Source organism: Lytechinus pictus, chromosome 6 (genome assembly GCF_037042905.1).
Source record: "Lytechinus pictus isolate F3 Inbred chromosome 6, Lp3.0, whole genome shotgun sequence".
Classification (NCBI taxonomy): Eukaryota; Metazoa; Echinodermata; class Echinoidea; order Temnopleuroida; family Toxopneustidae; genus Lytechinus; species Lytechinus pictus.
In genome coordinates this window covers 20598902-20615812 of record NC_087250.1, presented here as the reverse complement: position 1 = coordinate 20615812, position 16911 = coordinate 20598902, and the positions used below count along the sequence as shown (strand labels likewise).

Genomic DNA, 16911 nt, shown 5'->3' with positions numbered 1-16911 from the left:
TACCTTTTTTTTTCTTTCATTCTTTTCTCTATCTTTAAGAACATGAAGAAGGAGTATGTTAACCGCATCAAACATAATCTTAAGAAAGGCCTATCTTTGTCATAAGATAACCTGAATCAAATCCTGGGATTCTTGAACGACAGCTTTTGATACTTCCTCATATTCATGAGACAATCCGATGTTATTATAGAGAAAGGGTATGAATATATTCATACCTTACCACTTCAAGTAGGTATCTAGTTTCTTATCAATAGCGTTAAGCAATTGCGGTCTGCATTTCATTTAATCAACAAGCGAGTCCAAAGTACAACATGTAATATCAGTAGGCGTGTCTTAGAATAAAGAGAAATTAACCAGGATAGGATTTAATGTCCTCAGAGTCAATATATAACTATTTGCATAGTGTATCTCCGTCAAGTATTAGTGATGCTAACTCTTGAAGCTACTTCGACTTTTCTCTCTGTATGCACACGGCACGTCCTGGTACGCTGCGCACAGTACTCAAGTCCAACCCGTTGTACGTAACACGCTCTCAGTATCGGAAAGACTGTCTAATTAAGATGGCGTACTTAGGTACCGTGTGCAGAGGTTTCATCCTCATTCTCATCCTTTCAAACTTTTTGACGATCTCAGGGGCGACGTCGACGAGAGAATCGAGGGATACACACGAGCATGACCATGACCACGAGCATGACCATGACCACGAACATGAACACGAGCACGACCATGAGGACTTTGTGGAAATTGGAAATTATCTTTTGGAAGCCGAGCTTGCCGAACTGAGAGAGGAATTCGACTTTTCGCACAATCTGGAGCAGAACATTTCTTATTCCCAAGTTCTTTCTTTGGTCGAAATAGTTTTCGGGCGAATCGATTGTGAACATCGGGTAGAGAACTGCACAAAGGTAAAAGTGAACGAATTTTACTGAAAATTCGGTTTTTTTTTTTATAGAAAGAATAGAAAGAAGATGTCTTCGCTTATAACCCAAGTGCCTAAAATGTCAATTGCAAATAAGGAAATATATGCGCAAATTCATTTAGTTAGAGGAATTACTAAAGAGCATAAGATAATTCCTAGTTACTTATACGAACAATATATTACGTTAATTTTATTTTATTACATTATTACTTCATGCAAGTATTATAACAAAGGAAATATTGGTGTCTTGATGAGGAAAAGTTACTAAAAATAGAAATGATGCAAGTGTTATAAAGTTCTCTGTAAGCTCTCGGCTTTGGACCTCTTCAGCCTTATTTGTTGGATTCAATAAAATACAACAGCCTGCGATTAATAAGGAATGTGAAAAGACTGAGAAAAAAAACTGAAACGATAAATGAAGGAAACAAATTCCTCATTATAATGTATTTTATTTTTACACATTAATTTTTATTTCATAACTGAGAGGTTTGAAGAAACACTTGATCAAGACTGCAGTATAATGATATATATATACCTAGAAAGAAAGAACGAAAGAAAGAAATGAAGATAGAAAGATAGATGGATGGATGGATGGATGAATAGATAGATAGATAGATAGATCGCTGGATAGTTAGATAGATAGATAGATAGTTAGATAGATGGACGGATGGATAGATAGATAAATAGATATATAGATCGCTGGATAGATATATAGATAGATAGATAGATAGATAGATAGATAGATAGATAGATAGATAGATAGATATACATGCCTGCAACGGGTCACTCCAAGACAGACCAAGAGACCCGGCCAAACGAAAGGCGAAGTGAAACCACTTAAAGTGAGATCATTAATGTCTACCTGCCTTCAAATTAAGGTCACGATACAGTTTCTAAAATTAAGGTATTGCCAAATAAGGTATGAAACGTGAGAGATGCGTGATATATAGGCCTACCTGTTTTCTATACGCCTATTAGGAATGCATTCGTATATCAGCCCAAATCTCTTTGAGAATATTTTTATTTCTTTAAAGTGTCAGTAGAAAAGCAGGATCGTTTTTTCATTTCGTGAAGAGAAACCTGTGTCTGGAAATTGTCCAACCTGAATTTTATAATTTTTTTTAATTTTTTTCTGATTAATTGTACTATACCAAGATCGCGTCATTATGCGGTTAATACACTAGTATTTATACTATTTTGTCCTTTCCTCATCTTAAATGCGATTAAATACATATATTCCTTATACTTTCGATCAGAAAAACAAACTCGTATCCTTTTACCGGGCAGCCTATACTTCGTTTGAGAGAGAAATTATGCTAGGTTCAAAGTGACCAAAGATATCAAATCCGACAATCTAAAAAAAAAATCCTTTTTTTATTTCTTTATTATAAAAACTTTGGATACTCGATAAGGGTTTTCACCGAATGAGTTCGGCTATTTATGCATGTGTTAACAAAATTACGTCTCCAATTTTTATCATGTATAAATGCGTGTATCGTACCGTCACGGATCATTAAGCCGCTTCTTAAGATATTCCATTTAAACATCATCTTTGACCTCGTCATCAGACACATGAAAAAACTGTGATTTTATGTTGCAAAAATTGGAATTATGGGAAAGGCCTATGTTCAAAACTGATTTTAAATTGCACGAAACTCAAGTATTAGTCCCCCCCCCCCTTTTTGGACTCATTATAGGTCAACTCCACCCCAGAAAAATGTTGATTGGAATACATAACACTGGAAATTCATCTAAATCGGATGTAAAATAAGAATGTTATGACATTTTATTTTATTTTTTTTGCTTATTTTTCACAAAACAGTAATATGCATAACTCAATGACATGAAGATTAGACAGTCGATGATGTCCCTCACTATTTTTTTTTTGCTTTTTATTGTTTTAATAATGCAATATTTCATTTTTTACAGATTTTACAATAAGGACTACTTAACTGAACCATATAGTATTAAACAATGCAAATTCCACATTTTCAGGGAGGAATTAATCGTCGTTTCACTTGACAATGAGGATAGAATTAGAAAATTTCATATTTCCCATTATGCACATGGGAAATATGATTGTCGCAATCCCTTATCATTCTTTACCCCCATTACAATAATATAGAACCATGCCGGTTTTGACATTAATTTAACCCAGACCACCGCTCCCCCAATAAAAAAAATCACATTCCTATAAAAATTGTACTTTTGCTCATCTTGGAAATGTCCTACCGCGTTTTGTCTGAGATTGAATTGCCGCTCTGCATGACCCGGACCACAAATGATTAACATCGGGGGCACCGTCCGCCCGGGATATACTTATGAATGAAAATGTTGAATAGACATGATTTAATGTAATAACAAAAGAAAAAGGCAAAGTGGGGGACATGACATCACCGTTCACAAAATATTGCTAAACGTAGAAACTAAATAACTTCGTTATTTTTGTTTTCAGATTTTTATGAAATTTTCAGCTTTTTTGCTTTGTGAATTTTGCTCTTTATATTTAGATGATAATGTTTTAAAGCCCGGAATACCCTTTTCATCGACCAGATGTGATATGGCTTTTGTTGCGTTTCTAATCTGGACAAGGGGCCCGCTTTTATGAAACTTGTTACAATAATAAATTTGCAATAACAGTTAAAAGTTACCGAAATCCTTCCACTTTTTTGGCTGATGGCAATATGTTATAGAAATTTTGTATTTTGTTATTACTACAAGTCTTTATGAAATTTATTTTATGAAGTTATTTTAGCCGTTTTGGCGCGAAGAGCATCTCAGGGAGGGGGGGTACTTGGATTTGGGTGGCCCCGAAATCTGAAACCATATTTTTAAGTACGGAAGTTGCTACGTGGCCCTCTGAAAATGGGGGTGCTTGGGAACAGGAATTTAACATAAAATGGGGGGGGCCTTCGGGAACTGACGCTTGAGTTTCTTTGGGACCGGGAATACTGGCTGAATAATAAAAAAGGGGGAAAATGATATGCTTGGTAACTGCTGGAAAGGCGTGAAAAGTGGGCTTGAGGGCCGCACATGCCGAACTGCATGCGATGATACGCGAGTTCGCTCCCCTGACGTATGGTGTCTTTATCCATATCGATAAAGTGAAAGAAAATATCAAACGTTATGATCAATGCCAACTATGAGGGCAGATATATCGCGTTATAGTTGACTATTTCTTATTTCTTTACCTAAAAGAATATACAGTTTACGATTTTTTTGTTTCATGCATGCCATGCACGCTTGCGCATCAGACATAATGCAACTGAATATTTGATTTACCGGCAAGGGGAAAAAAAATGCTTCTATTTAACTTCCCGCTGTGATCATGTATTTGACCGAATCTTGTGGGGGAAAATACATTCATGATCAAGTCCCGGGTCTCATCATATTTTGGCTAAATAAACTGAAATGACAATAATAAAATGGAAAAAAAATGGTATGATCTTTTTGCGGAATACGAGAAAACTAGTTTGGTCTAAAAAATGAAGAAAAAAAAATTAATTCACAAACATTGGCCAATCTTTACGATTTAACATTCAAGGATGGTTATCAGGAAATGTGTTACAGTATTTCACAATTTGTGCAAATTTGATTACATGGTTCGATTCCGACAAACTGATACTTCATTGTGGCGACAATAGTGTGACACAGTGGCTGGTTCACGCGCCCAAACATGTGATCATGTGATAAAAATGTGGGCGTGGCAAAATATTCATTAAATGCACCATGCCGCATTACCACATCGTGTTATTTGGATCCAGTATGCCCTTATTTGCTTTAAATAGAGTATCTGACTGCTAGGCCGATGAATAATTTGTCTAATATATACACATAATTATGTGGTTTGATTTTTTCTGGGTTTTTAATTCAATCAGTGACCTTTGGTGAATATATATGTCTTTCATTGTAAGTCTGCTGCTTTTTTTAGTAGAGTACTTTTTTAATAAAAACCTATTTGAAATTGACATTCAACCTCAAGATAGTAATTGATATGTTCATTTGTTTACCCCGAACTAAAGAGATTATGAGTTGCATGGATGTGTTTGTGCATATAGCGATTTCGTGGGAATTTTTTTTTTTTGGGGGGGGTCCTTCGAGGGTAAACAATCCTCGAAGAGATGCTGTACAGAATATGAAATCCGAGAGTGGGAACTTTCCACGCCCCCCCCCCCCAAAAAAAAAGAGCCCCAAAAACCCCCCAAAAAACGCGAGATCATCGTGCATGGATGTGCCTATGGGTTTTCTGTTTATTCTTCCTATTTCTTTTTCCAGTTTTTCGTTGCAAATTTCAAAGTTTTATCTGTAATAAAATCATGTAGGATTACTACTATAGGTTATGTCGTGTTTTATGTGGAAATAAATAAAACTAATCATTAGAGAAACATTACTGATCGCCATCCAATTTTATTTTCATTTTACTTTACAGTGTCAGAATGATTTTACAGAAGATGTCTTCTCAACCATGGGGATCGATGTCGACCACGGGTTCGACGAGGCCACATTCCTCCACGTCAGCCCCATCCTCCTATACGGGACCTACGAGATGGTTTCCGTCTGCCACGCCGGCCCGGGTGGGACCGACCTCACCGAGAGCGTGGTCATGACGTCACTTATGACCACGGCGCCTGATTCTTCGAACGCGACTTTGAGCGAGGTTGACCTAGAAATGATTCTGAACACAATACGTGAGAATTATACAGCAACGACCATGGCCACGGTAAGCGATTGATAACTAGATTCAATAATTCGCGTATTTTATCTTTTTTTTTTTTGGGGGGGTATGTCCTTCTCTTTTTTCTTTCCTGTATATGTACGCATATATGAATAAGTCGACTATATTTTCTTCATTTCCGTGGGGATCCACACTTTACAAGCTTTGTTTTTTAGTGGACCCCCCTCATTTCCATTTATGCTCAATATTATACTGGGTATTTTTTTGTTTTACGAAGTTAGAATGCTCGTCGGTAAAATTGTACTTGATGTGTATTACTTTATATTACTTTGTATTATGTTTTGAATGGAAATGGAAGGATTGAATTGAATTGAATGTGAAATAGAAAGAAAAAATAAGAAGATACTCTCTAAATGCAATAAAAAAAAGTCTAATCTAATCGCTAATCACGCCTCTCTTGGAGTGATACAAGGTACCAATCCCTTTGGAGTGAGCTGTACATCCTTTAAGAGTGCATTATGACTCTTTTTGGAGTGAACTGCATGCAGAACTCCAAGGGGAGTGTAATTAGGAGCTAGATTAGCTCTTTCGATTTAGTATGAATTCCTCTTTTATTTGATTTCTTTATCAAAGTTACCCTTTTAAATCAAATTTATTTTATTATAGTTTTATCCTTTTCCAATTGCAATCCCCAGGCGCGGATCCAGGGGGGCACTAGGGGCATGTGCCCCCCCCCCCTTTTTTTGAGAAGAAAAACGGAGGTGTGTCCCCCCCCCCCCCTTTTTTTTTTTAATTGAAGACTTTTTTTTTTTGTTTTGCTTGTCAAATTTTTTCGGGTATAGTTTACCCCCCCCCCCTTTTGGAAAATCCTGGATCCGTCCCTTGCAATTCCAAATGCATTTTGTTAAGACACATGCAGAATATCAAATTATTCATATGCAAAAAATAGGATTCATATGATTGAAATATTTGTGTAGTTAAAAAGGGCAATTCTTGATATATATAAAAAAATGCGAATAAGAAAATGACAAGGAGAGATCCCGGTATAACCTTCCTTTAAGATCGATCGTGACTTAATGAACCCTTTTGTGAAAGTATAACAGTCGTCGAGGGGAGCAATTCCCATTACACTGAACAGGATACACGCTCGTAAAACTAGACCTTGATAGGGCCTATATGCCTATATGGGCAATTTTAACTACGTAAGTAGCACCTATATTGCTCATTCCGGGAACAGATGTCGGCGTTTAAGACACTTCCAATAAATAAGCACGGCTTCCGATTGCACGGGGTACTAGTATTCTCATTAATTCATTACAAGGTCTTAAGATTTGCTAACCTCTTTGTGGCATTATAAACTCGATATGAACCCTGTGTTACTGAAATAAGCCTGTGTAAAGGCTGATTATTGCGCATCTAGAGCATTTTTGCATCACAAATTTATACCCGCAAAATAACACAAATTATTCATAGGCGTAAATATTCATATCTGAATGGAACGCGCCTTAAAACCCAAGAAAACAACATCATCAACAGAGCCCGGCGCACACTAATTGTCGATCCGTTGCTATCCGATTTTCAGAGAAATTAGAGCATTTCATATGATTATTCAATCCTTTAAACACTGAACTGTATAACTTAACACTTGCATATTTTTTAACAGTTTCTTGTTAGTGTTTTCATAAATTTTTACCAACACGAGATATATAGATAGATAGAAGTAAGATAGAAGATAGATAGTAAGATAGAAGATAGATAGATAGATAGATATATAGATAAATGGTTTATTAATAAAAATCAAGACATCATCGCGGCTAAGGCGGAATCGCGATGTATTACAAGGTAATAATGACACACACACAAATATTCAAGCAGTAGCACAGATATTTACAAAATACATGATACGGAAAAAGAATGGTATTGAAACTAATTGTGCTGTGGAATTCTAGAAGGAAATATTAACTGAAAGTGAATTGTGTGTCTGGGAAATGAAATAGTGTGTATATATGCCATTGTAGTATTCAACTATATAATAATATAAACGGAAATAATTCACAAATTAACGGGAAACATTAAACAAATTGGCAAGAGGTATTTCAAATGACGAAAACATAAAACACGTGTCAAACAAGATATTTCTATAATTTGTACTAATAGAAAATGTGTTAAATTGTCGACTCTTCCCGGATGATAGACCAGTCGTAATGTGTGCGATGAACTACTGCGCGAACCACCCTAACGCACCACACACACACACCCTAGCTCCCACATTTGTGCACGATCTTTTTACTACCATATAATGGGTGATCTCAGGGGCGGATCCAGGATTTTCCAAAGTGGGGGGGGGGGGGGCTTTTTTTCCGAGCAAAAATTTGACAATAAAAAAAATGATAACAAAAAAAGGTTTTTAACCAAAAAATGATGATATTTCGCCCCCGAAAAAAAAAAGGTCACACTTCTGTCTTAATGGCATTTCTACAATACAAATCTTAATTTTGCTTCTCAAGGGGGGGGGGCACGGGCCGGCTGTGAACCCCCCCCCCCCCCCCCCCATGGATCCGCCAGTGGGTGATCTGATTTGCTTCAATTAAAATTTACGCTGCCACCATCCATTAATCCCATCTTTTTCGCTTTTTTATGTTGAAATAAAATGTTACATTGTAAACATTCTATAAAAAACAAATACAATTCGATTTTCATTTGAAGTTACCTATAATTTTTATGCAAAGTCAGTTGAGCTACGTCCATGGTCCTCTTATAATATTTCAACCCGAGGGCTAGCTGTTCTTTAGTCGGGGTGACACGTATAACGTGCCTCTCCTCCCATAACCTACACAAAGTCCCATTTGGTGAACATGTGCTAAACTTGACTGATCTTCTAATAACATGCCCTCCAACTTGAACCCAAGTTCCTTGAAATATGGATCATGACTTGTGGGCAAAGAAATCCCCTGACATGCTATAGCTATAAAGGGAATTTTTACACGTTCACTGAACGCAGCATGGATTACCAAAGACCCATCGACATACCGCGGAGCCATCCCTAGTGTATATGGAAATCCATCAACTTCATAATTTTTCTTCAGGAAATTTGCAAAATGTCCTTTGTAAACGAAAAGAAGCACGCTGAATTTTCAAGAAAACTATAAATGTATGAATACATATCATTTATTTAGAAAATGTTTCGAACAAATATGAAGTTTGGATGTTGACGTTGCTGGCTTTCCATAGAAGTTGTGGTTGATTGGATCAATTGCAACTCTTTGTAAGACGGGGCCCCGGCTTTACAGGTTCATTTTCAATTGGTTTCTTGTCAAGTCGTCCAAATACCAGCTCGTCTTCTATCATTAGGTCTACCATCAGTTCATCCAAAGGGTCTAATTGTCATTTTGTCCACTCGCCGTTTCGTCTAATAACCAGTTGCTCCAATCGCCATTTAGTCCATATTCCATTTTGGTCTGATTGGACTAAGTGTCATATGGACGAAATGCATGAAAAGAAAACTGGTATTAGACCAACTGGTTATTAGACGAAATGGTCATTGACGAAGTGATGATGGACCAATTGGTTCTTAGACCAAATGGGTGGTAGACGAAATGTAGGGAGTGGAGGTAGTGGCATTAGACTAAACGAAGGTGAGTGATGATGAGTGGATGAGTAAGCAACATTTCTACCGTATGTTCGCCAGTGATTTTTTTTCCGATCTCTAGTTCACCCTGACGAAAAGTTTGCTGTAAGAAAATGTAAAAGAAAAATGTTGGTGAAGTTTCGAGGAAAGTCCATTAAAGATTTAAATAGATATTTGAATAAAATTACTATATTAAAGAGCTAAAGATTTTGATTTGGGACGTCATAAACAAGAAGCTACCCTGTACCTTATGTAATATAAAAATGCATAAATCTCAAATTTTTAATGATTTATAACAATTTTTTTTTCGTTTTGGAGCGAGTGTGAAATAATTGTCTGTTGATCTCATTTTCATTTTTTTTTTAGAAATGACATTTCAATTATTTTTTTTTAATTCACAATAGGGCCTACAATGTGAAGCTCCCAGCGTATGACGTAACGAATCACCCCTATATATGAAAATGAAGATCCATAGTTTATTATTCGAAAAGAAATCTGAAAGTACATGTATTCAATTCGTACTTTCCCTGATTGTAGGCCTATTTATAAATAGAGAAATAACCCTGGGAAGCGGGGGTATCCCAAGGATTTTCCCAGGGGGTGCTGCGTGTATTTTTTTTGTATGCCTGTCAGTCAAAGTTCTCGTGACGAAATTATGCTTGTCAAATTTCTTGGGAACTAAACGACCTTCATTTTGAGTGTTACCCCCCTCCCCCTTTTTTTTTGGGGGGGGGGGGCTTGTCCATTTCACTTCAGCCACCCAAGCAATAAAATCCTTCACAGGGCCCTGATCAGAGATTTAATTAATGTAAATCAATATACATTTAACCTGCTCTTTTTAATTTCCTCATGTGATCTAAAGTGCTTCAACGTCGAATCCGTATTCGAGGAAAACGTGGCTGACCACGAGACAGGGGCTAACGACCACGAGACGCACCACATCGCCCAGGTCGTGATCAACGGACTCCTTCATGGTCATTGCATAGGAGAGCCTTCGATGCCGTCGACCGCGGCGTTCACCGAATATATATTCGACATATATGGAACGTCAGGGGTCATCCCAGAGGAAGGTCAGGGATTGAAAAGTTTAGAAGTTTTCATTTTATGATAAAAATAAAAAAATGACTTTTGCAGTAATATTCAGTGAATGTATGAAAAATTGCTCTTTTTCTTTAATTGCCTCAAGCTTTAACTCACATTCTCTGAAACTTACATTAAGAAAGATGATGGGATATATATGTTCGTTAATTGTTTTAAATGTTTGTCACCCAGTCAAGCTATGCTTAGAGTGGCATCCTCTGCAGGTCTATGACATTTGCTCCGACGACAATTGCTCCGTTCTAAATTCCACTCACTAATCGAATGACCGACTTCAACCCAGGGTTTAACACTATACCCTAATTCTAAAACTAACCCTAAACTTAACATAAAATCCTATAATGCAACCCTAACCCTATATCTTAGACGAACCTAAGGCCGGAGCCATTGTCGCAGGAGCAAATGTCGTGTAACCCCTCTGATGTTTTTAATCGATATTTCAAAGAAAATAGGCCTACAGGTGTTTCTTTTTCCATGCTATGTTTATTGTGCTTTTATTGTTAAATAGTTTACAAAAGAATTGCAGAAATCAATAAATTATTCTTATATTTTCTGTTATTTTTATATTTTCTGTATGTAACTTCACAAGATGACATGTGAGTGCATGAATACGGAAAATAAATTTGCTATTTTCTTTTCCCACAACTCAGAGTTCATTCATATAATGATGGATCTGGGTATCGGTGAGCATGCAGGCCACGATCATGACCACGACCATGAGCACGACCACGCCCGTAGGAGAAGGGACATCGTGGCAGCTGATGACCATAACCACGATCATGATCATGGCCATGATCATGATCTCGATCACACCCGAAAGAGGAGGGAAGCCATAGCAGCTGATGACCATGACCACGACCATCCTGGTCACGATCATGACCACGATCACACCCGAAAGAGGAGGGAAGCCATGGCAGCTGATGACCATGATCACGACCACCCTGGTAACGATCATGACCACGATCACACCCGAAAGAGGAGGGAGGCCATGTCAGCTGATGACCATGATCACGACCATCCAGGACACGATCATGACCACGATCACACCCGTAAGAGGAGGGAAGCCATGGCAGCTGATGACCATGATCACGACCACCCTGGTCACGATCATGACCACGATCACACCCGAAAGAGGAGGGAAGCCATGGCAGCTGATGACCATGATCACGACCATCCTGGTCACGATCATGACCACGATCACACCCGAAAGAGGAGGGAAGCCATGTCAGCTGATGACCATGATCACGACCATCCAGGACACGATCATGATCACGATCACACCCGAAAGAGGAGGGAAGCCATGGCAGCTGATGACCATGATCACGACCATCCTGGTCACGATCATGACCACGATCACACCCGTAGGAGGAGAGATGTCATGTCAACGGGCTTGAAGAGAAGGAGCATTAAGAAACGAGCTACGGTAATGGCTGATGATGGCCACAACCATGATGGCCACGATCATGATCATCATAATCACTCGCACGTACCGGATGTTGCAACGGTAAGAACCACACCCACCTCCTTATCTTTACCATTTTAACTCAATCTCTTTACGAGCAATCAATAACAATTCATTAAAAAGTGTTGGGTAACTGCATAATCAGAAAAAGGGCAAATGAAAAATCATCATTCCCTTTAAAGGGGGATTGGATGATTTTTTTTCCCTCTCTCTCTCCCGACCTCTCTCTTTGTTTTCAAAAGACATGTATTAAGTTGCTATTCTTTTGGGGAAACATGTCTTTATCTTATTCTTGGGGTGCATCTCAAGGCACATCCTGTCGTTGGTTTTTACTGAGGAAAATTCACCTCAGCCAATCAGAAGCGAGAATTCCCGTAGCTTATAACAGTAGTCGGAGAATATCACGAAATATTCACCGCGTGCAACGCACTCATGTAGCATTTGTCTGCGCTGCGCCATATGGTTAGGTCAGGGGTGAAATGTTATCTTTAACACATACAGTACATTCACCTCCTTGCATTGAACTGTAGCTGCAAAAAGACGCAAGTGACGAAAAATATATTTTCTTTTAAAGAAATGTCTGTCAGTCATTTGCAAGGATGTGATTGATGCCAATGCGACACCACAATGCCTGCCTGACATATCTTCAAGAAGGGGTAATTCATTTTATTTAAACAAACTGATATGAATAAGCTATCGCTTTGAAAGTAAGAGTGAGAATGGATTAAATCAACCCTGGCTGCTTTGACACTTGCATCTTTCTGCCATTGTGTTGCACGATAGTTTACGATAGGCATATACCTAGACATTTTATTGCACCTGATTGTAAGAAATCATTGGATATAAAGATATATTGACTGCTGTATGAGTGAATATGGACCCAAAGGAGCTGCACCACGGGGTTATAGTAGGTTACTAATTCCCTGAGAGGCTCTGACGAATCAGACAGCTAAATCTCTTCTTGGTATATTAAAATTGTTTGTTCTACTCTTGAATGTTTTCAACGAATTCTAAGTTGACAGTAGACAGTTTAAATCTGTCTGTTTGGAGGTGTTTAAAACAATTTTTATTAGCCTAAACAGACAGTTTGCCATATAACACGCATTGTGGGGGACCAACGTGTAAGGTATTACTCTCTCAAAAACAGGGGTTCTAATTCTATTATAGTATTCTTCTGATTATTATGTCACCGTTGTGGTGATTACTAAACTTTAATTATTTTCAATATGTCAATCATTCATCAACCTATTCAATGTTATAAAGAAATATAAAACTAAAAGGAATTTAAGCTTCTAAACAGGCAAATGATAAAGAACCCCTTATTTTGTAATTTTTGCATAGATAAGTATTAGGAAGAAAATAGAAAATAGATAGATCAAGCGAATATTAACTCTTATGACAAGATCGGATGGGCGCAAACGCCGGTGTCAGTTACGAATTTCGTGCAAAAAGGGAATCTTTAAAGCATGATCAGGGGTTCTTTTCAAGTTGTTTTGCAATCGTTTAACTTGTAGTCAAAAATAAAAAAATATTAAGGGTATTTTTAAGCGTGTGCCCGTCAGTAAAATTGAGTAGGGAAGATTAAATGGGAATTGTCGCCATCGCGCCAATGTCTATTTTTAAAAGGATCTCTCTCTCTCCCCCTCCCCTCTCTCTTCCTCTAAATCTCTCAATTTCTGCGTCTGCGCCCCCCCCCCCTCCCCCTCTCTCTCTCTCTCTCTCTCTCTCTCTTTCTACCTCCTGACTGCAGACATGTTTTTCAAGTGAGGAACTTCTCGACATCTACGGCATCGATCACGAGGCGGGGCTTACCCAAGAACAGTTCAACGCACTGTCTCCATCACTGGTGCAACAAATTTTGAGTGGCGCATGCGCAGAGACCACAGTCACTGAGCCGTCTGAAATACCCATAGCTCAAGGTGAGTAATGTTTTGAAGTTCGCAAAAGCTTTGATATTTTTCTCAAAATATTTACAACCACGATTCCCCCTTAGCGATATATATATTTTTTTGCTTTTTCTTTTCTCGTAACTCATTCTTTTTTTCTTTAGATATTGTGGAACAGCAACAAAAAGCGACAAAACAGACAACATGCTAGTAGATCATAATTATTTATGAGGATGTTTATCAATATATAGTGATAACGTTGCTTTGATACTGAAACGTGATCTGATCACAAAAAAATTGATAAAGTTCGAACGAACTCGGATGTTGTGAATAAGTTAACTCTTCAATAATAACATATTCGAACATGAGCATTTAAATTTTACGTGATTATGATGAAGTTTTCTTTTTCCTTTTTGTTATCTTTTTCTTTTGATGGCAAAAGTTGATGTTTTTCAAACAAACCGTTTACATAATGAATCAAAATGTATAGGAAAATCAATATATAATTCTTTGTTTCCTTTTCTTTAAAACAGCGAAACAATTAATCAAACATATATGAAAAGTCCAGAATAGAATTTTGAATCAAATAGGTACCGACATTGGTCTGTATAGGGATATTATCAGTCTATATATTTACCTTACGGCTTGTATGTAAATTTCATTAGAAATTTTCGTTTAATAAGAATTTAATTCAAATCAATTTTTTATTTCAATGCATGCCTGTGCTGCCCATATTGAGCTGAAATTGACTGAATTAAAGTTACGTGTCAATATAGGTCATTCATACATACGGAATTATTTATTGTATTAATTCAATTTGTTGAACTGATTGTGAATTAACTTGAAAGGCTTCGGCAATCAGCAGTGGTTGATACAGGATTTTGAAATAGAGGGGGAGTAAAAACTAAGTTTGAAAGTTGAAGGTGCGGGTGACGATTTTCTTAGATTGTTTAAAGGGAAATTCTCATAACAAACAAGGGGGGGCATACATCCCTTGCGCCTCTACTTGGCTTATCCAATGTTCAGAAAATTGCTATTAAATCTTAGTTTATATCAAAATATTAACGAGAATGTACACTGGTAAAACGCCGGTGTTGATTTAACGCCAGCCTGGTATCTATATCGGTCCACACCAAAGAGGTTTTGAAACTGTAAACAAAACCGGTTTGGCGTTAGGCTAACACCAATTTGGCATTTAAGCAACACTAATTAGTGTTGAACCAATATCGGTTTGATTCTTATAACTGGTGTTGTTTCAATGCTTCTCTGGTTTGGACCGATAGAGATACCAGGCTGGTGTTAAATCAACACCGTCGTTGTTGCTGTGTATAACTTTTTTATACGGCGTAGTATAATTCTTTGATATGATTTCAAAATATAATATGAAAAACACAAACTTGGGGTGTTTAACAGGGAGTTAGGTTTTACTTCAAGACAGCTTATAGTGCTGAGGCTCACTTTATTAAACGCTCAATTTTATTGGGTAATATTGTATCAAGACATAAAGATCGTATAGTTCCATTAAGGAAGGTATTCATAAACTCTTTAAAAGGGGAATATTTAATAAATTAAGTAACCATTCTGGTGGTGAATACAGTATGTGTCCGACCGATAAAAAATGTCAACATCAACCAAAATTATGGTCAATAAATCGGCCGATGTCTGCTTATTTACAGGGATTTCGTCAACTGATAAACTTGAGCGTACACATTATTTTGGGATATGTACTATAAATTTCATATTTTCATAATAGTATTCGTTTTAATTGCTACTTTGGAATAGCAAGTGTTATCAATTATCTTTTTTAAAATAAAAAAAGATGTACTAGATATGACTATTGGTGGCGTCTTAACACTTTTTCTTTCACTTATCACGATTGATCTTGAATTGAACTGAAACTTATTGATTTATTTCATTTCTATATTCATTTTCCCCATAATACAAATGAGAAAAACATAAATACAAAATCAACACAAATCAATCATAAAAAGCGCTTGCACTTAGCGCGCGTCCTCTTAGCATATTTTGATCAATGTGGTGATGCCTTTTATTCGGCACGCAACTGCACATTTTGCTCATTTTCTGAAAATGTAAAATAATGAAAAGTATCATTTTATATGAAGTTCATATTGACTGAAAGATTACCAATATTAAACAAATTGGATGATTGTGTGTAAAAGCCAAGTAAGTTTCAAATCGTTTGGAAATCGTAAGTTGCCATGACGTCATTATAGAATTTGAATTCGCTTTTATTCTGATAAGGATAATAGCATAGTCACAGATTTGAACATGGGTATATTTACGATGATTTAGAACTTTACACAGAAAGATATTCCATCACCCAATATTAGCATTAAATTCTAAGTTGTATTCCAAAATCGGGTCGCAGACCAATCGTAAGGTCTGCGGTGGCCTTGAATCATACTTAACTTTTAGTGAAACACATCCCTATATCAGATATAAAAATATTCCTTTTTCATATTTATGCAGTGTGGGGATATGGCACTTTGGCCGTGTTAATCATCAGTTTATCCTCGGTCTTTGGAGGCCTGTTCATTCTTTTTTTTCTTTAGATATTGTGGAACAGCAACAAAAAAGCGACAAAACAGACAACATGCTAGTAGATCATAATTATTTATGAGGATGTTTATCAATATATAGTGATAACGTTGCTTTGATACTGAAACGTGATCTGAGCACAAAAAATAGATAAAGTTCGAACGAACTCGGATGTTGTGAATAATGACATGAACGAACATGAGCATTTGAATTTTACGTGATTATGATGAAACTTTCTTTTTCCTTTTTGTTATCTTTTCCTTTTGATGGCAAAAGTGGATGTTTTTCAAACAAACCGTTTACATAATGAATCAAAATGTATAGGAAAATCAATTTATAATTCTTTACTTCATTTTCTTTAAAACAGGAAAACGATTAATCAAACATATATAAAGAGTCCAGAAAAGAATTTTGAATTAAATAGGTGCCGACATTGGTCTGTATAGGAATATTATCAGTCTATATTTACCGTACGGCTTGTATGTAAATTTTATTATAAATTTTCGTTTAATTAGAATTCAATTCAAATCAACTTTTTTATTTCAATGCATGCCTGTGCTGTCCATATTGAGCTGAAATTGACTGAATTAAAGTTACGTGTCAATATAGGTCATTCATATATACGAAATTATTTTTTGTATTAATTCAATTTGTTGAACTGATTGTGAATTAACTTGAAAGGAT

General features: G+C 36.7%; 1 protein-coding gene across 1 annotated transcript in view; it reads left to right on the top strand.

Moving 5' to 3' along the window:
* Positions 1-412: 412 nt before the first annotated feature.
* Positions 413-16911, top strand: part of LOC129263154 (zinc transporter ZIP10-like) — a 32625-nt gene continuing 16126 nt past the window's right edge. The window contains exons 1-5 of the mRNA XM_064101178.1: positions 413-905; positions 5349-5639; positions 10085-10292; positions 10971-11824; positions 13533-13701. Coding sequence (XP_063957248.1) covers positions 465-905; positions 5349-5639; positions 10085-10292; positions 10971-11824; positions 13533-13701 — 1963 coding nt within the window. The 5' untranslated portion in view covers positions 413-464. The remainder of the gene's footprint in view (positions 906-5348; positions 5640-10084; positions 10293-10970; positions 11825-13532; positions 13702-16911) is intronic.